Source organism: Microtus oregoni, unplaced genomic scaffold (genome assembly GCF_018167655.1).
Source record: "Microtus oregoni isolate MIOR12 unplaced genomic scaffold, Mior012 000044F_ref0000062, whole genome shotgun sequence".
Classification (NCBI taxonomy): domain Eukaryota; kingdom Metazoa; phylum Chordata; class Mammalia; order Rodentia; family Cricetidae; genus Microtus; species Microtus oregoni.
Window position 1 is genome coordinate 10385811 of NW_024543218.1, and position 23200 is coordinate 10409010.

The 23200-nt window shown below is 43.8% G+C and overlaps 1 protein-coding gene and 1 long non-coding RNA gene across 7 annotated transcripts in view; one reads left to right on the forward strand and one right to left on the reverse strand.

Annotated features, from left to right (window-relative positions):
* Window positions 1-5551, reverse strand: part of LOC121434739 (peroxisomal carnitine O-octanoyltransferase) — a 38636-nt gene extending 33085 nt beyond the window's left edge. Inside the window, exons 1-3 of one of the 5 annotated variants that reach the window (XM_041633677.1) lie at window positions 5460-5551; window positions 4866-4951; window positions 2185-2320 (exon numbers count right to left, since the gene is read on the reverse strand). In XM_041633677.1, coding sequence (XP_041489611.1) covers window positions 2185-2299 — 115 coding nt within the window. In that variant the 5' untranslated portion in view covers window positions 2300-2320; window positions 4866-4951; window positions 5460-5551. Of the gene's footprint in view, window positions 1-2184; window positions 2321-4865; window positions 5258-5459 lie in introns of those variants that run through there. The other 4 variants (XM_041633673.1, XM_041633676.1, XM_041633678.1 and 1 more) reach the window with 4 other exon arrangements.
* Window positions 5552-5686: 135 nt separating this feature from the next.
* On the forward strand, window positions 5687-21680 carry LOC121434764. 2 transcript variants are annotated; one of them, XR_005972501.1, is made up of 3 exons: window positions 5687-5839; window positions 9664-9794; window positions 21052-21680. It is a non-coding gene; the product is annotated as an uncharacterized LOC121434764 (long non-coding RNA). The 2 variants fall into 2 exon arrangements; XR_005972500.1 differs by lacking the exon at window positions 21052-21680 and adding an exon at window positions 11344-12152.
* Window positions 21681-23200: the final 1520 nt, after the last annotated feature.

The following is a 23200-nucleotide window of genomic DNA, read 5'->3' on the forward strand; positions in this document are numbered from 1 at the left end:
GCTGCAATAGAGGCAAGACTGCTTATGGGGGCAACAACCACTCTCTTTTCTGGATCTGAGGCCTGCTCTTCAGGAGAAAATCCATGCCTCATCCTGCAAATATAATTAAAACCCATCAAAAGAGAAATCATAAGCCCTGGCAAAGAGAACCTACTGATATTTTCCTAAATGACCATGTTGTCAAAGTGTTCTCTAAATATATTCCTAGATTTGTGCTGTTCCCAACCTTAGTAGGAGAAGCTTCTTATTGCAATGGGTAATGCAAGGGGTAATGCAGAGACTCATGACTGTTTAAAGGGCAAGAACAGGTGACCGAGTGTGTGACAGTCGATGGGACACCAAGACTGCGGTGTCACAGAAGAGGGGTTGGAGTGCATATGAGAGCAGAAGGCTGGGAAGGAGTGCTGTGAGGTGCTGGCACTCATGAACTCAGCACAAGACCTCCACAAGATCAAAAGAGCTCATTTTAACAGGGACTCCCAAGGTTTTACCCCTAGCTGAGGAACTGACAGATGAGGATGGAAAGTTACATTTTTATTTTTAGTGTAGCATCTAGTTGGCTTCCCACGCCCCCACTGGATGACTGACACTCTACTCATATAGGCAGCACCAATTGGAATCAATGGATTAGTTAAATAAATTAATAATTTTAAAAAATACATAAATTTGGGAAGATGATCGGATGGGAGGTACTATAATCTTTAGGGGGATGGGTCCCAAAATCAGAACGACACCATATTTCCCATATGGAACAAACAAGGCCTTCAGAATTCTTAAAGCACACCCAATTCAGAAATCTACACAGAGCTAAACAATCAAGTAAAAACAATTAGCTCTTTTTTTTTGCTCTCTCAAATACTCTTTTGTAAGCAGTTACAAGGGTGAGCAACATATGAAAGCAGACAGGAAAGAGAGAACACAGGAGAGAAGGGAAGAGAGCTGCCAGGTTGCTGGCAACTGAAATGTCCTGAATCACAGCTGTGGAGCAAACTCAAGGCAGTCTATCCTTATTGAGAGGAGGGGAAGGAGAGGGGGGAAGGAAAAGGGGAAGTAGAAAGGGGAAAGAGAAAGGGGTAGGAGAAGGAGGGAAGGAGAGGGAGGGAAGGAGAAGGAGGGAAGGAGAGGGAGGGAAGGAGAGGGGGAAGAGAAGGGGGAAGGAGAAGGAAGGAGAGGGGGAAGGAGAAGGGGTAGAGAGAGGTAGGAGAGAGGGGAGGAGAGGGAGAAAGAGAGGGGGAAAGAAAGGGGGAAAGAGAAGGGGGAAAAAGAAGGGGGAAGGAGAAGGGGAAAGGAGAGAAGAAGAGGGGAAAAGAGAGCTCCACAATGCACGTTTTTAACAGGAAATAAAACTGACTCAATATTTTATGTCTAACTGTATACAAGAATGTTCATTCATTCTAGTGTTTAGAAATAAATTTGAATACAAAGGAAAAAATTAAGAAATGAAAAAGAAGGTGGAAATACAACAAGTCCCAAAAGTAAATGACTGGCTCGTTTATGAACAACTAAACCAGAGGTTCTCAACCTGTGGGTTACAACCTCTTTGAGGGTCACCTAATACCATTGGAAAACATAGATATTTGCACTAGGATTCACAACAGTAGAAAAATTACAGCTATATAGTAGCAATGAAAATAATTTCATGGTTGGGGTCACCACAACATGAGAGACTGTATTAAAGGGTCACAGCATTACAGAGTTCAGAACCACTGCTCTCAACCCTGAATAGCCAGGAGACTTAAGAGAAAGAATTACTAAAACCAGGTGGCTGTTGACTTAGAATGGTGACTTTGTATATGGGTGACAAGAATCAGAGGGGAAATGTGAGCATGATGGATTGTACAGATGCGTGGACAGGCATTAGCAGCAAACTACACAACCATTTGAAGGAATTACAAGGTTCAAGAAACATAAGATTAGTTCAAATATGGTGCTAGCAAAAGAAGCAGAGAAAGATTTCAAGATCTTTGCCAAAGTGGGACTTGTACACACAGATGGAGAAAAAGAATTGACATTTACACCGCATGCCTATTAATACTATCGGGCTTTTCACACCGTGGAAAAATAACTTCTAAAAGCTTTGCATGTTTTATGAGTCTAGAGGCATCTGCAGTTAGACTCTCATCAGTCTCTGTCATTTCTATGTCACTATCAATATTAATCTATACTAGAAGTTTATAAATGTACCTGATTCAAGGTATTTTTTCAATGATTCCTCAAGTGAAGGAACAGGCAATGATGGGAGAGAATCCTGGTACTGAAATGTCCGTTCTTCAACTGACTTTGCCAGTTGATTTTCCATGATATAATCACAGTAGAAAAACTGAAGAAAAGAAGAACAGCATCCGTCACAACTTCAACTTTTTAAGTATTTGTAAACTTGTTGGACAAAGAAAACCAACTTTAACATTAATTCAATATGCTAGGTGATATGGGGGGGGGTCTTCTGTCTATGTGTTACTTTCATTGGTTAATAAAGAAACTGCCTTGACCCTTTGATAGTACAGCAGCTTAGATAGGCAGAGTAGACAGAACAGAATGCTGGGAGAAAGAAGCAGATTCAGGCAGTTGCCATGATTTTCCAACCCGAGACGGATGTAGGCCAGAATCTTTCCCGGTAAGCCACCACCTCGTGGTGCTACACAGATTATTAGAAATGGGTTAAGCAAGATATGAGAGTTACCCAAGAAGAGGCCAGATATAATGGGCCAGGCAGTGTTTAAAAGGATACAGTTTCCGTGTATAATTATTTCGGGGCATTAGCTAGCCAGGCGGCCGAAAAATGCAGCCCACCACTCCTCACTACAGCTAGGGAACCAAAGCATCATCAGCGGGACTAGTAGCCATCCTCATCAAACACCAGATAGTTAGCGCAGTGTGCTACAGAAAACATGCTCGCATATGAGAACCGAAATCTCCGATTTAGTCATTGGTTTGAGAGGTCGTCCTTGGTACCCAGGCAGATCTGTTAGGTTGTAATCTCTCCTTCCACAAGGCAACATTACAGAACATTAGGGAACCTCCAGAGTCTTACTGGGTAGGTAGGATTAGGTGTGTAGGAAAATATTATGTCTGAAAAACAATGCAGACGTGTGGAAGAGTAGGTCATAGATGTTACATACTGTAAGACTTCATGTGACAAGCTGATCTAACTTAAAACTGTGCAGATGGCATGGGACCTAATCAGACTGGCTTTGAGTATCACAAACCAATCTTAAATATGTTCTAGATTTGTGGTATTCTTGTCAAAATAAAACTAATCCCATTTAAGATTAGGGTATATTGGTATTAAATAATAAGATTTCTGAATGAATAATTTATAAATTCCATAATAAAACAGTAACTAAGAAAACAAGAAATTAATATTAAATGAAAACTTTCTGCCCTTTCATATCATATCTTAAAATGGCAAAGCTAAATATTCTACTTGTGTTATAAAAGTTAACAGTATCAGAAACAAAGGCAAGGCAGACTATTTTGGCTAATACCTTAGGACCTCAAAGTTCAGCCTCTTCTTAATGGTTTTCCTTACATCCCATCTGAATATTGATAAACCGCTTTGGACTTAACAGAAATGTAGTTCTTGGTCCTAAAAATAGACTCAGCTACTTTTTAACCATTTGCTGCTAGGTAAGTGACTGGAAAACACTGGGAGCATTTATTTGGTGGTGGTGGGCTGTCACAGCACACATGTTAAAGGAAACTTGCAGGAGTTTTTTCTCCTCTACCTTGTGGGTCCTTTGGACTCACACATGGGTTAGCTGACTTGGCTGCAGGTGCCATTATCTAACAATACATCTCAAAGGACCTCAAAATTTGCCCTTTTTATTTATTTACTTATTTTGAGACAGAATCTCACTATATACCCCTGGCAGGCCTGAAACTAGCAGTGTAGACCAGGCTTGCCTGAATTGACACGGATCTGCCTGCCTCTGACTCCCTGGTGCTCGGATTAAAGGTATGTGCCACTAATACTCACCAAACTCTAGGCAAGTAAGTAATAGAATCTCTTTACCTTTGAATGTATAATCATACTGTCATCAGATTTTTTATTTTGGCATGCCCTAAAAAGCATGCCATAAAAACAGTTCATCCTGAAACAAGTATATTATGGACTAGAGTATGCAGAAATTTTTATGATGACCTCAACTGCTACCTACACTCTCTATTTCCCAGAACTCGTCATTATGATAGGAGATCATTACTCCTATGGTTGCAACTGGGTTTCAGCTATGAAAAAAAATGAGCTTAAATAGTCAGGACTTAACCGAATTATTTGAGTCCGTGAGGTAGAGATGCTGCCATTTCTATGTCTACATCCACGACCTGGAGGAACTCAGAGGCAAAAAAGCGCTAACAGGAATGGGATCCTCAATCCTGCAAGTGAGCAGGAATTAAATTCTGCCAACTCGAATGAACCCTAAAACCTCAGAGAATAACTCAGGCGCCTTGATCTCTCCTTTTGAGATTCTGTGTAGGATAAACAGCTAAACTCACTCAGACTTCACAGAAGCTCAGTCTGTTCTTTTAACTGCCTGAGATCATCTGTTGTGGTAGCAACAGGAAACTAATATGGCAAGCCGCTCTCTTTCCACTTCCCTGTCACTTAACAGACCCCCCCAAAGCCGAGAAAGAGAATACTAATTTTATGACCACTGTGTTGCTTAAACCCTGGACCAGGTAAAGCAGATTCGCTAAGAGTTGTCTTAAGTTTTCGACCACATAGATTAAGTTAAAGGATTACAATAACATTAAGAACACTATTACTATGGGTTTAACTAGAGTGGATTTCCTGAGAGTAAGGTAATGTGAACTCAAAGAAGCAGGAACAAGAACCAGGAAGAGTAAGCAAACAAAGTGTCACATACCAGTAAACCAAGATGAAGTGTTCAGGACTGCCAGAAGCTCCAACAATTCTGATGTGAAACCACGGGGGCTTGAACAAGGCTGGAGACTGTAGGAAGAATTGCGCTGAAGTAAAGACCAGAAAGTGAGGGGAAAGGAAGTGAAAGAAGCTGGAGAAACAGAAGAATGGTCATCTGTTAGCTTAAATCGCTGCAGAGCTAGCTATGTTCCAGGCATCTAATTAGATGGACCCAAGGGGCACAGAGCACCTTCCGGTACCCGCACTTAGGCTGAAACAGAAGCAAAAAGCAGCAAGAAAGTTCAGAAACTCCTCCCACCAACCCAAGGGCAACTCGGCGCAGGGGATGAGGACAAATCGGGAAAAATTAAGGAACAAGCACCCCGACCCGCTAGCTGGACGTTGCAATGGCGGGGGGCGGGGGGGGGGGGGATATCCCGGACCCGAAGGGCGAGATGCCTGCGGACGCCACACCCGCGCCAGACCGGAGTTTCTGAGGCGCTGCCCGACTGCACCCTGCTCGGCTTGGCGCAGCTCCACTGCCCCTTGACCGCTCGCCGCCGTGGGAGGGAACGGAGGGAGCCAGCTGCACGCTCACCTTCACCTCCGCCCCTCTCAGGGTCCTCGGCAACGACGGCCTGCCAGCCCTGCGCAGCCCAGGAGCCCAACTAGGACGGAAAGCCGCGAGGGTCCCGCCCCGCGCACGTCGGGGAACGCGATTGGACAGAAAGCCTCGAGGGTCCAACCCCGTGCTGGAAGGGGTGGGTTGCCGGGGCTCGCTGCCCCGCCCCCGGCCCTGGCCCCGCCCTCGGCGGTTTTCCGGGCCCGGATTGCGCCCTAGGAACGCGAGCAGAAAATCCGATTAGCGTCCTGCAGTCCCTGCTAAAGCATCTTCCTGCTGGACTCTGCGGCACGTTGGCCGCGGTCCAGAGAGATGGCGGCGGCTCCGCCCACGCACGGGCACAACCCTGCGGAAGGGTAAGGAAGCCCACGGCTCAGCCTGGTTTTTCACTCGACCTCTCCGCTGCAGGGCGCCGTGTCCCGGTCTCTTCTCACGCCCAGTCGTCCCTCCCCCTAGCGAGTGCGAGCCTCCTTTGCAGGTTCATAGCTTGCTTACTGATAAGACTTGTGAATTTAATGGAATGTAATATATAGTACTAATCTGTGGGGTAGATTTTTACTCTGAATTTACCCCAAATAAGCAAGTTGAAGAAATACTTATTGAGTTGAGAAGTATCAGCTCAGGACCCCCAGTGCCAACTTCTCAGCACAAAGGAGATGTATTTGCCCCAGAGAGACTAAGGGCAGAGGATGAGAGGCAAACACAGGAGGATATAGGGGACAAGGCAGGATGGGAAGGGAAGAAGGGAAATGTGGCAAGGGTATTTGTCCTGGAGGGACAAAGGAGTGTCTGAATAGAGAGGAGACAGATGTGGCATAGAGGAAAATGGAGGTTTAAAAGGTACAGAGGGAATGATGAGGTGTTTAATTTTAATTAGGCATGTTTACTAGGTGAGCCAAAGGGGGCTTTTGATTGCTGGACTTCGATACTTTGATAGCTGAACCTTGGTAGGCAGCCTCGGGAGGAGGAAGTGGCCAAGTAAGGGAGTAGATCCTGGGGTCTAGCTAGGAATGTGACCTAATGGAGGAGTGGGGGAGAAGGGCAAGGCCTGCCAGAGCCATACTCATGATACTCAAGCTGTCCAGAGTCCCTTCGCTTATATTTTCTTATTTTTAATGACAGGAGGTTGCATAGGTGTGGTTATTTTGAGAAACAGCCGATAGCAAACTAAAGTATGCTAGATACAAAAAGTTAACTGTGCTGTCTCACTGGGCCCTCAGAGCACATGCACCCTGTTTCACATATGGGCTCACTTTACCACCAGCCACAGACTTTGTTTGTCATTGATGATATTTATTTATATGAAAGTCTGCCCCCCAAGTCCTGGAGGAAGTGTTGATTTAACGATGACCTTTTCACATCTCAGACAAGTTCCTTATGGCTAAACTGAGAATTTAATTTTTACAGCTGAATGGAGGTGTAATTTACATACCAAAAATCACCCCTTTGAAGCATATAAATAAATATTTAACTATATTTACAACTACATAGTCTGTATTAATTTGCCATCTGTTCCTGTGGTAAGACAGTGACCAATTCTGTTAGATCAAGATCCATGGAAGTAAATAAATCCTTGGCAATAAAATAGACCGAGCTGTACAGAAGCAAATTGTCCCTTGTCCAGAAGTCTGTTCTGTCCCCTGTGGTCTCAAAGTTGCAAACACCGAAGGAGGTTATGTTTATCTTATCAGGTGCTTGCAGATCCTTGCCCGCTGAAGCTGTTAGCAGCATGTCAACTTTCTTGTCCAGAGTTTCTCAGCTCACCTGAGGTTTCATTAGCTCATTACAAACCAAGTTGAGGAGAAGGGGCTTATTTGGCTTGTGCTTCCACATGACTGTTTATGAGTAAGAGAAGCCCAGGCCCCAAATGAAGCAGAGACCATGGAAGAATGCTGTTGTTTACTGGCTTGCTTCCCACGGCTTGCTCAGCCTGTTTTCTTATCTCAGGACTACCTGCCCAGAAAGACACAGCACATCAATCAGGAAAAGTGCCCGCAGACACATCCACATGCCAATCTGGTGGCAGCCATTCCCCAAAGGAGGGTCCTTCCTCCCAGGTGACTCTAGTTTGTGTTAAGCTGGGAAAACTAGCACAGTTATAAAGTGATTTTTACAACATTTTGTCATTCCCCCAAAGAAATACCATTAACTGTCACTCGGTGTCCAGCCCTCCCCACAATTTCCCAGCCCTGTGTAACCAGTCTGCACTCTCTGTCACTGTGGATTTACCTGATCCAGGCACTCGGTGTGAACCATAAGTTATATGACCTTTTGGAACTGGAATTCTTTCACTTACATTGCTCAGATGCATCTGTGCTTTAGTCTATAACAGCATTTCTTTATTTTAACAGGTCAAATAATACTACATTGTATTGATGAATATACCATATTTTGTTTACCCTTCATCAGGCGAAAGTTAATTTCCTTTGATTTTCTGTGATGTGTTTATGTGTGTGCAGGTGCGAGTGTCGGAGAAGAACCGTAGCGTGTTCCTTGGGTGCCGTCTACCCTTTTCTCTTCTTTTTAGATAGACTCTCTTACTGTCCTGGAACTCTCCATGTAGGCGACACTAGCAGTGATCTTCCTGTCTCCACTTGTTTTTCCAGTCCCAGGTTACAAGTGTGTACCACTATACCTTTCTCTCTCTCTCTCTTTTTTAGCTGGTTTCTGGGGTTCAAACTCGTCCTCATGCTTGTAAGTCAAGCTCTCTCTTGACCAAACTATCTCCCCAACTTTTCTGTTAAGGTAGGGTCTCGTGTAGCCCAGGCTTGCCGTGAACTGACAAAGCAGTTGACGATATCTTAAAACCTTTAGCCCCATCCATTTCTGCTTCCCAAGTGCCACCATGCCAACCAACCTCTTATTTTTAAGAATAATCCTACTACACACATACAGGTTTTATGTGAATGTATGTTTTCAGTTGCTATGGGTTTATCTTAAGAGTAGAATTGTATTATCTTAATCCTATATTTAATACTTTCTTTCACTTTTCTTGAGTGGGGGTTGTGACAGGGGTTTCTCTGCATAGTTCTGGCTGTCCTGGAATTCGCTCTGTAGACCAGGCTGGTCTCGAACTCAGAGATCCGGCTGCCCCTGCCTCTCAAATGCTGGGATTAAAAGCATGCACCACCACCGCCACCCAGCTATACTTAATACTTTCAGAAAGTGTCCAGCGGTTTGCGAAGTGGCTGTAACATTTCTTTCTCTAATTTCACCATCATTGGTACTGCCACTTTCACTGGTACCAGCCTGCTGGGTGCGGCTTGTGGGTTTAATCCACATCACTGTAAACACTAACGCCAAGTTCTCCTCGGCCACCTGTTTACATTTTCTAAAGGAGTGTCTCTTCTGATCCTTCACTCACTCAAATCGCTCCCCCTCTTATTGTTCAGCCCAATTGTTTCTGTACAGGACTACCCTTTGACCCACAGCGCTCTCGTCTCTAGGACTTCTATTTCATCGTCTTGAGAAACATCACCGTAGCTAGTTAACTGTACCACTCCCTCTTAGAAGGAAATAAAACCTCGCTTAGAGCTTCCCACCTCCTCCGGTTCTTCACCTCTTTTTATCAGAAGCACGCTAACTGTACAACCTGGACGTTCCTGGCTCTCCCCTCTTGGCAGTCATCATAACAGATCTCAGCTGAGTCCCCGTGTGACTGAAGGTGACTAACTGGAACAGCCATCAGCTGCAACCAAGTAAATTGATCCACATGTTAACACTGGATGCCATTAATGAGTTTGTTAGCGTTCCAAGTACTTTGGACTCTGCTTTAGTGTGTACAAGTTTCATTTATTTTTTTCTTTTCTTTCCTTTACTATTTTTCCTTCCCCTTTTTCTCTTTTCTTTTTTTCCTAAAAGAAGCTATAGTGTGATTAGCTAATGGGGTCAAAGGTCATACAAATAAGCATTTATTAAGCGTCATAATGATAAAAAGGATACAAACAATGAGTCAGTTCTGAATTTTTCAGGTTCATGTTTCTGTGTATATGACAGCTCAAAGAATTTGGCAGCCCAAAGATACTTGTTGTATTTTATGGTGAAGCATTCCCATTAAACAGTAATCAGATTGTCCACATGTATAACTTCTGTAAAAGGTATCTACCATTTTGCTTATATAAATGTACATGCTGAATTTATCTATATTGTCTTTGCTTACACATCTTCTTCTTCAATATAGGGGATGCATCACTTTATTTTTTAAGAGTCAGCATCATGCTATGTTGCCAGGCAGAATCCGAACTCTTGGGCCAAAGCAGTTCTCCTAATTCCGCTTTCTGAGCAGCTGGGACAACAGGCGCACATGCTCAGGTTTGCGTCATTTTATTCAATATCCATGACTGTCTCTAAGACAATGCCACACTAAAGCCAGTGTTGCTGGGGCTTTTCCATGTGAACAAATGTAGCAGACAAGACCTACTATCTCTAGGATGTGAGGGCATAGGATATTTTGTTCTTTACACTCTTCTGTATTTTCCAGCTGCATAATGTAAATAATTTATATGCAAATATGCATGAGCACACAAATACACATTTATGCACACATGTACACTTATATCAGGGCTTCAGGATATCATGAAGTCCTTATCCTGCCTTCAGAAGATCATGTGACATTATCTCTACAAACAGTCGATCTTCAGGTACTCAGAGATAGTAAAGGACTTTTCTAGGACTATAAAACCAAAAAAGTGATGGCGAAGGGACCATAACCAATACATACCTATCTGCTGATCTTAAATATTCCGTGTAAAAATAATGGATTTGCAGCTGTTCTTTCTGCCCAGTAGAACACACACACACACACGTATTGTCGATTTTATTTTAAAATTCTAATATTCCAGACTTAAAGTATACAATCTAGGGTGTGTGTATGTGTGTTTATGTGTGTGTATGTACACGTGTGTGTGTCTGTCTATAACCAAATTGAAGGTGTTTTTCTTTGGGGGAATGTATGCAACAGTGTCTTACATAATAGAATGCATGTATTAGACAGTCACATGTTAATATTATGCTTTATTTCTCAAATAAGGAAGAAAAGGCTTTTTATGTAACAAGTCCAAATATATGTTAATGGTAAATATTTAACACTTTCTGTTGCTGTTTGAAAATTATATCAGAATCCCTTAAAATATGTTGGAAGTTATAAAACTTCCACTAAGAAAAATACAAATAGATGTACACTGAGAGAGAGAGAGAGAGAGAGAGAAAGGGAGAGAGAGAGAGAGAGAGAAAGGAAGGGGGAGAGAGAGAGAGAAAGGGAGAGAGAGAGAGAGAGAGAGAGAGAGAGAGAAAGGGAGAGAGAGAGAGAAAGGGAGAGAGAGAGGGAGAGAGAGAGAGAGAGAGAGAGAGAGACAAAGTTTAAAACATTTTTGAATGTCCAAGTTTCTCTGAAGCTTGTTAATTTGAATTCTTGGTGATGCTCAACATGGGCTACCTCTTTCATTAGAATATTTGAGGTGCTTTTGATAAATGTAAACTTCTATATTGCTCTAGTTCTTAAACTGCAGAGTTCAATATAGACAGGCAATAATTCAGTATTAGTACTTTGTCATGTGTATCTTTAAGCAGACTTTGCCCATACTCACTCTGTGTATGATAAACAGTGCAAAGGGCATTGGGTAGCACTTGGCACCACAGAAGAGCTGAAGATCATGGTAGCTAGCCGGTGGAAATGCTAATTCTTGAGTAGTTTGCGGATGGGAACAGAATAGTAATCTACACTAGCAGAAGTATTTTCACAAAACCTGAAGCTAATGGGTTGGCTTATACTCTGGTTAACTGAGGCTAGCCTAGGCTGCTTCTCTGTTGCTGTGGTTAAAATACTGACTCAGAGCAACTTGAGTAATTATTTGGATTACAGATCACAGTCTATCACGGCGGGAAACCAAAGGAGGAACTCAAGACAGGAACTGAAGCAAAGACCATGGAGGAACATGGCTTACTGGCTGGCTATCTGCTCTGCTCAGCTAGCTACCCTGGAGAACCAGGCTCTCTTGCCCAGGAGTCATACTGTCCACATACTGTCCACAGTAGAGTAGGCCCTCATCCATCACCCAGCAGTCAAGAAAATGCCCCGTAGACAGCTAGTCTGACAGAGGTAATTTCTCAGGGGAGCTTCCGTCTTGCCAAGTGTGTCATGTTGACAACAAAGAATAGCCATTGCAGAGTCAAAGCTTAGAGATTAACATGCAGCCAGACATACTTAAGTGATGTGACTGTTGGCTTTGAAGAAGGGAGGGGGCCCCGAGTCAAGGAAGACAGGTGACTTCTAAAAGCTGGACAAGGATCATCCCGAGCCTCCAGAAAGAATGAAACTTGGTAGACGTTGACTTTAGGCTCCTAACATCATTTTTTTTTTTTGTTTCTTTCTCATCTTTTAAACTGAAACAAATTTTTAAAAAATGTGTGCTGTTTTAAGCATCCATTTTTGGTCATTAGGAAGTGGTACGGGCAGGGCTCCACAGGAGGCTTAGGAAGCATGACCTTGTTGGAGAAAGGGTGTTATTAGGGGTGCTCTTTGAGATTTCAAAAGCCCACATCAGGCCTAGTGTTGCTCCCCCTAGCTTTGCCTCTCTAGTACCACGCCTGCCTGCTTTATGCTCCCCGCCAAGGTGATTATGGACTAAGCCTCTGAAACTATAAGCAAGCCCCCGATTAAATGCTTTCCCTTGGAAGAGTTGCTGCAGTCATGGGTGTCTCTTCACAGCAGCAGAACAGTGACTAAGATAGTTTCTGATTTCTTAAAATGAAGCAAACGAGCTGGGTGATAGTGACACACGCCTTTAATCCCAGCGCTCAGAGGACAGAGGCAGAAAGATCTCTGAGTCTGAGGCCAGCCTGGTGTACAGAGTGAGTTCCAGGACAGCCAGGGTTACATAGAGAAACTCTGTCTCAAAAAGCAAGAAAGAAAAAAAAATGGGGAAAAATGTGCTTTATTTTAAGCACTTATTTTCACAGCACTTAATTCCAGCAGCAATAGAAATTTATGTGACACGGATATATCCATTACTTGACCAGGGCCACTTGGCTAGTAAGAGATGGGTCAGGAATCAAACCTAGAAGTCTCGGACTTTCTGTTTATGTTCAAATTCCATAAACAAGGCAGGAATCATTGACAGTGAGATACTATCATCAGGGACTTGGTCTAAGGCCTGAGACATCTGAGGAAAGAATATGTCACTACAGAGATTCTTATATTAGTCTGGGAATCAAATCAGCCTCCCATAGTCATTCACAATCAGTGACCCCTAACTGTAGCCAAGGCCAAGAGCAAATTAAGTGAGAAAGGGAATATAGCACCTCTATATATAGGGAATATAGCATTTCTCCAAATACTCTCCTGGGGCATTGCGGCCTACTTAGTTTTACCTCCTGGGAGCTTCCATACTCAGCAACAGGTGATGCACTTCACTTGTGTGATGTTCATGTCCCTTTGCCAACACTAACATTCCCATGACATCCTCCGAACACTTTATCGACACACTGGCTTCATGCTGTCGAACTGGAGTGAATTAAAAGAAGGAGGAACCACAGCTTCTGGCGGGCTTGAGTCTGTCAAGAGCTGCCTCAGAGTGGCAGGACACGCAGAGCCACGTCTGGATGACTGACAAGCGGCCACCTTCTCCAGGGCGTGATCACTGCAGAGTCTTAAAAAGTAGTCTAATCAGGATGATTCTCAAGGTTGGTTTAAAAACTGAATTCACAGGGCTTCCCTCCCTCTTACTTCCTTCCCTACTGCAGTAAAGAGTATGCACAGACCCATCATGTTCTTTTTGTTTTTGGGGGAAAGCTATATTTTATTCTTTTCTGATTTTTAAAATGATCCTTTTAACAAAGCAATTCAAAGTATAGGATCAGGGTCAGTGTTCATAATCCTTTTTCACTCCAAGCAGACTCAGTAGTTAGAGGAAATGTAGGAAGGAAACTTCCGGAGCAAGCAAGCCTCGGTGGTTTGGAGATGGGCCTCGAGAGTCAGACAAAATGAAGTTCACATCCAGATTCTTCCACTTGCTGGCTTCACGGCCTGTGGAAGCCACTTAAACTTCCTGGGTGTCAGGCTCCTCATCTCCAGAATGCAGTGGCTTCCTCGGGGAGCAGTCCCAGTGAAAGGCACTTCCGGTCAGAAAACAGAGAACGCAAATTTGCTTGGCACTTGATCAGCTTGAAATATTTTTCCTTAAACTGAAGCAAAATTGACCCTCTTTCCTTTGTATTATGCCTTTGGGGGACTCTGCTCATTCGTGTGACCTTCAGGCTCAGTCGCGTGACCTTCAAGAACTGAGAAAACTGTTTCTTGACGAAAGGTACCTGGAGATGAATGCCTCGCAAGGGCCCTGACTTCTCCCAGCTGTCTGTGCTGTGCCTCTGTCACGTTCATCCTTGAGCATCCGAGAGGAACCTGTTTATTTCGATCTTCTTATTGATTTTAATTTTCCCAATAATGCTAATATACTGAATGATTTTAGTAATTTTTTTATATCTGGCATTGTCTACTGATTTAAATTATTTTTGGAAGGAGGTACAGTAGACACTAAATTACACAAATGCCTGTAACATACCATTTGAAACTCAAAAGGGAAATGAGCACTAAATGTACATTGTAACAAAACACGACCTTTTACGTCACTTTGGAAGTCATTTCCTTCACGTTCACTTACTCTGTTTCTCAGTCTCTATCCCTTTGGTCTTCCCTGAGAGCTACCTAATTCTTCATCTTCTGTACAACAGTCTTGGCGTTCATGGTTTATCCAGGACTGCTTTATGCAATCCAGGCTATACTTTTCTGTTAAGTCCCTGCCTATGCCAGACATTGTTAAGGGCAGTGGGAGTGTTGTTACAAAGGTTAAGATAAAAGGAAAGTTGCAACACTTTGACCTCGTTTGCTGGGCTCTGACTCTTCACCTGTCTTCACCAGGATCCCTCTTCCGCCCTATTTGTCACTCCCTGTCTTCTGACAGGGTCGCTGAGTGAGTGCCCTCCCGATCCCTAAGGTTTCCACACCCAGGACAGTGAACAGGATTGAAGTGAACAGAAATTTGGACCTGCCACCACTTGCACAGAGAGCCAGCTCATTTACCAAAGTCTTAAAGGGAAGAGAGAAGGAGAGGGTGAAGATGAGAAACCCTAATTTCTAGTTCTTGCCCTTGGGTCACAGTGCCATTATATTACATAATGCTGCTTTTAGTTTGCTAAATTTTTTTGTTTTGGATTTTTCCTTTATGTTCATGATTATTGTGTCCTAAATTCTTAATTTCCAACAGATTCCTTACAAGAGTTTGTTCTCCAGGTTACGTTAGCCTTTTAAAATATGATGGACACTACTTTCTCTTTGTTCTCTACCAGTTTGAGTAAAACAAGGCTTATTTTTTTCCCCTTGAATATTTGCTAGAGTTCACCATTTGAGTGCCCTGGTCCCGCAGCTTTCAGGGGGGTGTTCTGTCACTTTAAAGACTGTTGCTGGCTTTGCACTTTTAAAATTTAACTTTAACTGCTGAGGTAAGCTTGAAGGTGTTACTTTAGCAAGCACAGATGGACAAGAGTCATAGAGGAAGGACCTTTCCCCTAGATTGCAGTAGCTTCACTTCACCTAACTGCAGTGCCTGTCACCAACAGGAACTGACGTTGAAGCGATGTGAGGACATAATTCGAGTGCTCCCATTAGGTTACCTGTTTGTGGAACCATGGGGGCAGGACCATTTTGTCACCAAGAAGAGTGTCCTGTGCTGCACTCTGATATAGTTCTTCCCTTCCACGCGACTGCGGGTGGTCACTGACTATGTACTGTTAACATAGCTATATCCTTTTAAAACGGTGGTGTAAATTTAGGGCCCCGGACTCAGATGATTCCATCCGAATCTAACCCACAGCCTTCCTTGCTGCAGACCAGACTCCATGGTTGCCTAAGGAGGGAAGCAATCAATGATGTTTTTATACGGGATGTACATGAAGGAGAGCAATGACCAGCACGGCAAGCTAGCCCTAAAGGTACAAAAGTCTCAGTCGTATATCAGCTGTCACCAAAGCTGTCTCCTGAGACTGAAGACCACTCAACACGAGGGAAATCACAGATGGTACTAGAAATTTCGCCAACTAACCAGAGCTACTGAGGCGTGGAGTTTAGAAGAGACTCTACTACTAACACTTGCTGGATCAGCATGATTCTTTCCTACATTCTAAATTGTTTCCTTATACCCACAGGCAAGCGTAGTTCTTACCCCTCTTCACAAAAGCCTCTCTTCGACCTTGGAACACTCAGTTCTAAATGGGTCATCTTCATCAAACGCCTCCTCTCAGAGCTCAGGGAAGAGGAGTAGGGAAGATTGGAAGAGCCAGAGGGATGGGGGACACCAAGAAGACAGCGTCCTCCAGACGCTACAGGACAACGGCACACACAAACTCACAGACACTATGACAGCCTGCACAAGCCTGTGCAGGTCTAAGTCAGGTGGCGCCCAAACAGTAAGCAGGGGAAGTTGATACTATCTCCTATGCCCAACCAAGACTCTGTCTCCAGTTGACATCCCTTTGCAAAGGAAAAATCAGTGTTCTACAATAGAGTCTCACTGGGTATATAAGGCACACTTCTGAGTAGGTCCATGGCCCCAAAGCAAACTCAATGGTAATTTTGGAAACGTATTGTCTCATATCTTTGGGCTTAATTTATCCTTAGAGACCTTTGGCTTATATATTATGGGTTCCGATTTTCTGCTTTTATGGGTTCTGTTTTGTGTTCACCCCTTTTGGTGTTATTAATTTAAAACTTTGGCTATTGCTAGATGTGTTTGGTGATTTTACTATGATCTGCATTTGTGTTTCCTCTTGTGCATGGTTAATGTCAGTTTGACATCTGTGTTTCCTCTTGGCCATGTCTCATGGGCGCCCTGCTCATTTCTCATGAGAGTTTCTCTTTTTAAGTGTTGAGTCTTAAGACTTCTTTGTATTCCTCTGTCTCTCTGTGTGTGTGGTCTTGAGGATGAGCAGAGGACCTCCTTGGGTGAGATGAACACCCCAACATTGTGCTACAATTCTAAGCCTCCTCAGATATGTGATTCTGCTCCTCAGATATGTGATTTGCAAACATTGCTTGTATTTGCCTTTTCTTCATCTTGTTTATTCATTTAAAAAAGTTAATTTTTTTAATTAATTTATTTATTTATTAAAGATTTCTGCCTCCTCCCCGCTACCGCCTCCCATTTCCCTCCCCCTCCCCCGATCAAGTCCCCCTCCCTCATCAGCTCGAAGAGCAATAAGGGTTCCCTGATGTGTGGGAAGTCCAAGGACCACCCACCTCCATCCAGGTCTAGTAAGGTGAGCATCCAAACTGCTCCCCCAAAGCCAGTACTTAAGGTCATGCTCAACTTCCTTAGCGATCAGGGAAATGCAAATCAAGACAACTTTAAGATACCATCTTACACCTTTCAGAATGGCTAAAATAAAAAACACCAATGATAGCCTTTGCTGGAGAGGTTGTGGAGAAAGGGGTACACTCATCCATTGCTGGTGGGAATGCAAACTTGTGCAACCACTCTGGAAAGCAGTGTGGCGGTTTCTCAGGAAATTCGGGATCAACCTACCCCTGGACCCAGCAATACCACTCTTGGGAATATACCCAAGAGAGGCCCTATCATACAACAAAAGTATATGCTCAACTATGTTCATAGCAGCATTGTTTGTAATAGCCAGAACCTGGAAACAACCTAGATGCCCTTCAATGGAAGAATGGATGAAGAAAGTATGGAATATATACATATTAGAGTACTACTCAGTAGTAAAAAACAAGGACTTCTTGAATTTTGCATACAAATGGATGGAAATAGAAAAGTTTATTATTCCTTTTTTGTGCCACTAGGGATGAAACACATGGCCTTATGCATGCCAGGCAATCTGTGTGTCGCTGAGTTACATCCTGTTGTCGAACAGAATCGTACCATTTTGATCAGTTTCAGTTTATCAGCTGTTCTTTTTACGGATCATATTTTGGTATTTAGCCTCAAAATACTCAAGTTGTAGCCCTGGAGATTTCCTCCTTCTCATCTCTGTAATTGTTATAAATTTGTATTTTACATCTATTTTCCATTCTGAATTAATATTTGAAAGAAGTATAAGATTTAGTCATCTTTCTGCTGTTCTCCATCCCTCCTCTCTCTCTCTCTCTCTCTCTCTCTCTCTCTTACTTTCTTTCTTTCTTTCTTTCCCTTCCCATCACTCATAAATATACCATTGTTTTGGTTCCATAAAGAAATATTTGTTTCATTTTATGAATATTAGATCATTATCATATTTGTCTTCTAAAATGCCACAACACACACACACACACACACACACACACACACACACACACACACCGGCTATAATATAATCCATCTTTTGTTCCTATGACAGATTACCCTAATACAGGTACCTTAGTCCCAGTCCTAGAGACTAAAACTCTCAACCACTTGCTCCTTTCGCTAGGGCCCTCTTGGCTGCATCAAATAGTGACAGACAGCATCTTGGCAGAAGTGTGACAGCTGGACAAGAAGACAGAGCGTGGGGAAAAGTCAACCTGGTTCCCTCAAGTTATTTCACAAGAACTGCTAATCCCCTCTGCAGGCAGAGCCCCTGGTGACCCACTGCGCTCCTCTCTCACAAGCCGCTCCCCTACTGATCTCCCCTGCTGGGAACCCAGCTTGTCCACTTCCGTGTGCACCCACGCTCTCACCTAGGTTGAGCCGCTGCCTCTTTCCTTTCTTTCCACTCCATTTGGTATACTCTTTTTATTTTTTTTTCTTGAAGAAGTTTAATTAATCTGCCTTTAATTTTTGTTTATGCTTTTGGTGTCATATCTGATTATTTATTTCCAACATCAAGAAGATTTACTTCTATGTTTTCATGTTGATTTTCTATCCTATAGCTGAATTCATTGGGTCTAGCCATTCGTGTGGGATCTTCGGGTCATGCATTGAATGTCCTTGGTTCTTTATTCTCCCCTGCTTTAGACAGATCTCTTGAACGGAGGTGAGAGAATGGCATGTCCCATGCTACCGATTGATTAGAAGGCCCCTTTTATGTTTTTATTTCTTTTATTTGCTCTTTAAAGACAAAACTTTCTGAGCACACTTAACAGTCACTTCTCTAAGATTCCCACCAAGTGGCTCTAACTTGTCTTCCTCGGGGATGGTTTGTGACTGTCTTATCCATTTGAATGAGCCATATTTTCTGTGATGGTCGATCTTGACTGTCAGCTTGGTGGAATTTAGATTCATCGAGGAGACACACTTCTGGGCATGTTTGGGAGAGAACTTACAGAGGACTTTTTTTTATTACTGAGGGGATAAGACCCACCTTGGTACCTTCCCCGTGCAGTCCTGTTACAACAAAGGGGAGCTCCACTTCTTTCTCCTCAGTGTGTCTGCTGCTTTTATTACCATGCCCCGCTGACGTCAAACTCCAGTTCCCATGGTCTTCCAATGTGGATTCAGCACCAGCGTCTCCAGGCAGCTCCCAGGCATCCAAAAGCAGAGATAATGCTGAAGTCAGCTGCTTTCATGAACGGAGCAACCAGCAGAGTCTCTGACACCCCAGGATGAAACCTGTCCTGGCTGGACTATCCAGTCCCTACTGTGCAAGTCAATCCAATCTCTTTTGAATGCATACACACTCGATTGGTTGAGAGCCTCTAAAGGACCTTTTCTTGATTTTTAAAAAACACTAGGGTTTGTGTGTAGGAGTGTTCTTTATTTATGTGGTGCTGCGGTTGAACACAGGGCCTTACTAGGAGAGCGGTCTACTACTGAGTTCCAGTCCAGTTTTCAGCCAACTTTAAAAATGATCTTTTTTCTCTTTGGAGATTATTGCAGAATTATATCACTTCTCCCATTTCTCGCTCCAAACCTTCCCACATACCCTTCCTAGATATTTGAGATTCATTTTCTCTTTTTCATTAATTGTTGATATATATATATATATTCCTAAATATTGTTACAACACAGTGTGTGTGTGTGTGTTCCCAAACCCGCAAAGACAACCTTCTCAGTCTGTATGATGCTATTCACATGTGTGCCTCGGGGCTGATCGTTTGGTATTTGATAGCCAACTGGCGTGCTCTTCCCTGAGGAAGACCAATTCTCCTGCTCTCAACAATCCTTAGTTATCTGTGGTTCTTTGTGTAGAGTTAAGAACAAAAATTTGTTTGCTTACCTTGATAGGGAGGGAGAAGGAGGAGGAGAAGGAGAAAGCGACATCCTGTCCTAGTTTGTTCAGATAGGCTCTGTGTTGGGAAGTGTCTTCAACACTAAGCCGAAATTGTGCTGAGGCGAATCTTGGGAATTGGCTGAAGCGAAATCTTAAGTTCTGGACTTAAGAAGGATCTTGTTCTGACCATGTGTGTGTCCTTTCAAATTCCTCTGAGTACAGAGAAACTAATTGAATTTGCCTCTCTGTTGTTACTGCTTGATGTTGATGAATGGTGGAGAAGGCAGAGGAGGAAGGGGAGGAGCTAGTGGTGGAGGTGGCAGAGGAGGAAGGGGAGGAGCTAGTGGTGGAGGTGGCAGAGGAGGAAGGGGAGGAGCTAGTGGTGGAGGTGGCAGAGGAGGAAGGGGAGGAGCTAGGGTCTCAGGCAGCCAAGGCTGTCCTGGAACTACTGCCGCCGATTCTCCTGCCTCCGTCCCTAAGATGCTGAGATTCAAGACATACCCCCACCACACCTGCCTCTGAATTTACTTTCTGGATGCCCCATTTTTCAAACACAATTCTCTCCTGGACGTTTCCTCCCCATCCCGAAGTGGTCCGCTGTGATTTTCAAGTACAACCTTGCCCTAGGCAGCTGCAGGTTTTCTACACTCTGATGTTCTGAGCAAAGCCTTTTTCTAGCCTAGGTAAGTTCCAAATTAGGCAAGCAGAGGGAGAAAAAAAAAGCCCATTGCCTCAGTCCTTCAGGCAGCCCCCAGGCAGAGTAGGGAAGAAATGCTCGGCCCTCTCAGGGCCAGGGATGAAGATCCCACAGCGGGCTACTGTCCTCCAAACCATCCCTGAGCAAGGGAGGCTGGAAACACTGCCCCGGCTTTCCTAGTGGTTTTAAGTTGGCTTGTGTTTATGCAGCGTTTCCTTGCTTGCTGTTTTCCAGAGTTCTCACAAGGCTGGTGATGATGGTGGGTGGAAGAGGGCTCACAGCCTCCTGCTGTCTGTTTAGCTGTCGTTGCTGGAGTGACCTTCCGAAGGGCTTATGTACGTTAGGAACTTCGTTACGTACGAAGGGAACTTCGGTGCCAGTTCTGTCCCTGACGTTAATATGGCTTGAGACGGCAGGGTATACTGGGTGTTACCCCCGCGGGAGAGCGGTTTCCATCCACGTCCTTTCAGCATTCGCTCTGACACACAGGCGAGCTTTGCCTGGTCCCACCTGACAGTTCAGTCTTCACAACACCGAACCCTCTCACACACATTACTGCCTGTGTGTATGAAGCAAAGCTGCAGCCCTTATCGAGACTGCCACTTGTCTCTTCTCCTCCTTCTCTTCCTCCTTAAAATATTTTATCATTATTCTTCTATTCTAATTTGAAAATAATATTTTCTATTCATATCCTTTTAGCTCTTGCCTTGGAAACCACAGAAGAATGCTTGCCCTATTGATCCACACAAGAGTTCATCTCAGCCTCACGGGATTTGTCACTCATTCTGTTTACTTACAACAAATTATTTTACAAAAGCCAAGATTACTTCGATTTTGTTAGTTCCAACTCACCCTGCCGTGTCCAAAGTCCAGGGGGAACCTTTTGAAGTCTAAGAGAAATAATGATCGGTCTCCAAAAAAAAAAAAAAAAAAAAAAAGCATACTGACATTCAAGGTCATTAGCACTGAAAAGAATATGTATATTTGATATTATAAATATTGTAATTATTTCTAAGTAATTGAGATACAAACCCGCTGCATTAACGGAATACCACAGACAGCTGGTTTAGCCACAAAGTGCTCTCGAGGCTGCAAGTCCAAGAACAATGTACCTGCAAGTCTGGTTTCTTCTGAAGCCAAGCTCTGTGGCTTTTTCATGGCATGTCACAAGGCCCACTTCTCTACATATCCGTCTGTAGGTACTGACATCTTCTTTTGGAAAGAGCACCAGTCACAGTGAGTACCAATCATAAAGGCCCAACATTAGCTTAACTGCCTCTTTGAAAGGTCACATCTACTAACGAGCCAACCGGAGATGCTGTTTCTATGGCAACAATACTGAGTCTAAATGAAAAAAGTGGTTATAACCTGGTGTCTCTTTGTTGATTGTTAACAAGGTTAAGTAATTTAAAGTCAATCAGTTTATGATAAAACAGGCAAAGATGTCAACACAATTGCTTACCTGAGCCACCATCATGGGCTAAGTATGGGACAGAATTAATAAAAAATTAGCTGTGGTAGCCTAGTGAAATATATGCTTGCTAACAGGAAGATGTTTGATGTCAACCCATCTCAAAAAAAAAAAAAGTGTTCCTAGTTTGCCCTCTGTTTTGTGACAAACCATGGCCCAAAGGAGCTTGGGGGACGAAAGGGTTTATTTGGCATACACTTGCAGGTCACAGTCCATCACTGAGAGAGGTCAGCGCAGGAACTCAAGAAGACACAGGGGCAGAACCATGGAGGAAAGTATCCAGTGCTTGCTCCCAGGCCCATATTCAGCTACAGTTTTTACACAGTCTGGGTGCATGTGGGGGGGGCAGGCACCCACAGTGTGCCAGACACTCCCACATCGAGCGTCCCTCGAGACAATCTGTCACAGGGCTGGCCACAGGCCAATCTGAATGAGGTAGTTTTTCAGCTGTTTCAATACCTGTGCTTGTGGCTGTGCAGTCACTGAGGTGCCCTCTATCTCCCAGCGCCTACCAGGCCACCTCCAGCCATACTTCTGGACAAGAGATTCCATCATGTGGCTTTACCTGGGATATTTGACCACACACCTGTTCAGCCTAGACAGGGTACTGACAACAGATCAAAGAAGCAATTTCAACCCTTGTCTGGCTGGATAAACCAATAAGTTGAGAGGTGGATTATCTGTGTGGGTGTGGGTGGCTTAAAGGCAGCTGTGTGACCAAAAGATCCACCCCAGCATGGATGACAACTCCAAAGGCTGCACCTGCAGATCTCCCCACCTGACTTACAGGCAGCTCTACTGAAGAGGCCCCACTCCCATAGCAATTGTTCCCTGATCACGTAACCTTGGGGTGGGGACTTACAACCCTCTGAACTTCTGGAACCCCAACACTTCATTTGTTTCTGAGTTTTTAGATGCTTTCCTCTTTCCTCCAGGAGAAAATGTCTCAATTCAGAGGAAATAACTGCACGATGGTACTCACGACTGCCATGCGTCGCTGGTGGCCACAGCAATGGACCCAGCAGTGGACAATAGTGTGAATGCTAAAACCAAAGAACTGCTATCCCATTCTCCATGACTGACTCTTTTACATATATCATGGCTCACAATCCTCTCAATAACAGCCCCATGAGAAAAGGGCTATCTTCTTCACTGTATAAACAACACAGGACGAGGTGTAAGCCACTTGCCCATATTCCTGTCTCCTTTGGTTGGTTCCCAAGCCCCAGCTTCTGCCTTCCATAGCCTTGACTGCTGTGCTCCCTGACAAGAGGGCATACCCAGAGGCAGCATTTGTTGCTCTGTGCAGCTACTTCAGCTTCCACACAATGCAAGGAAGGTGGGGACTCTGAGCCAACTCCTCTGTGCTTGCGCACA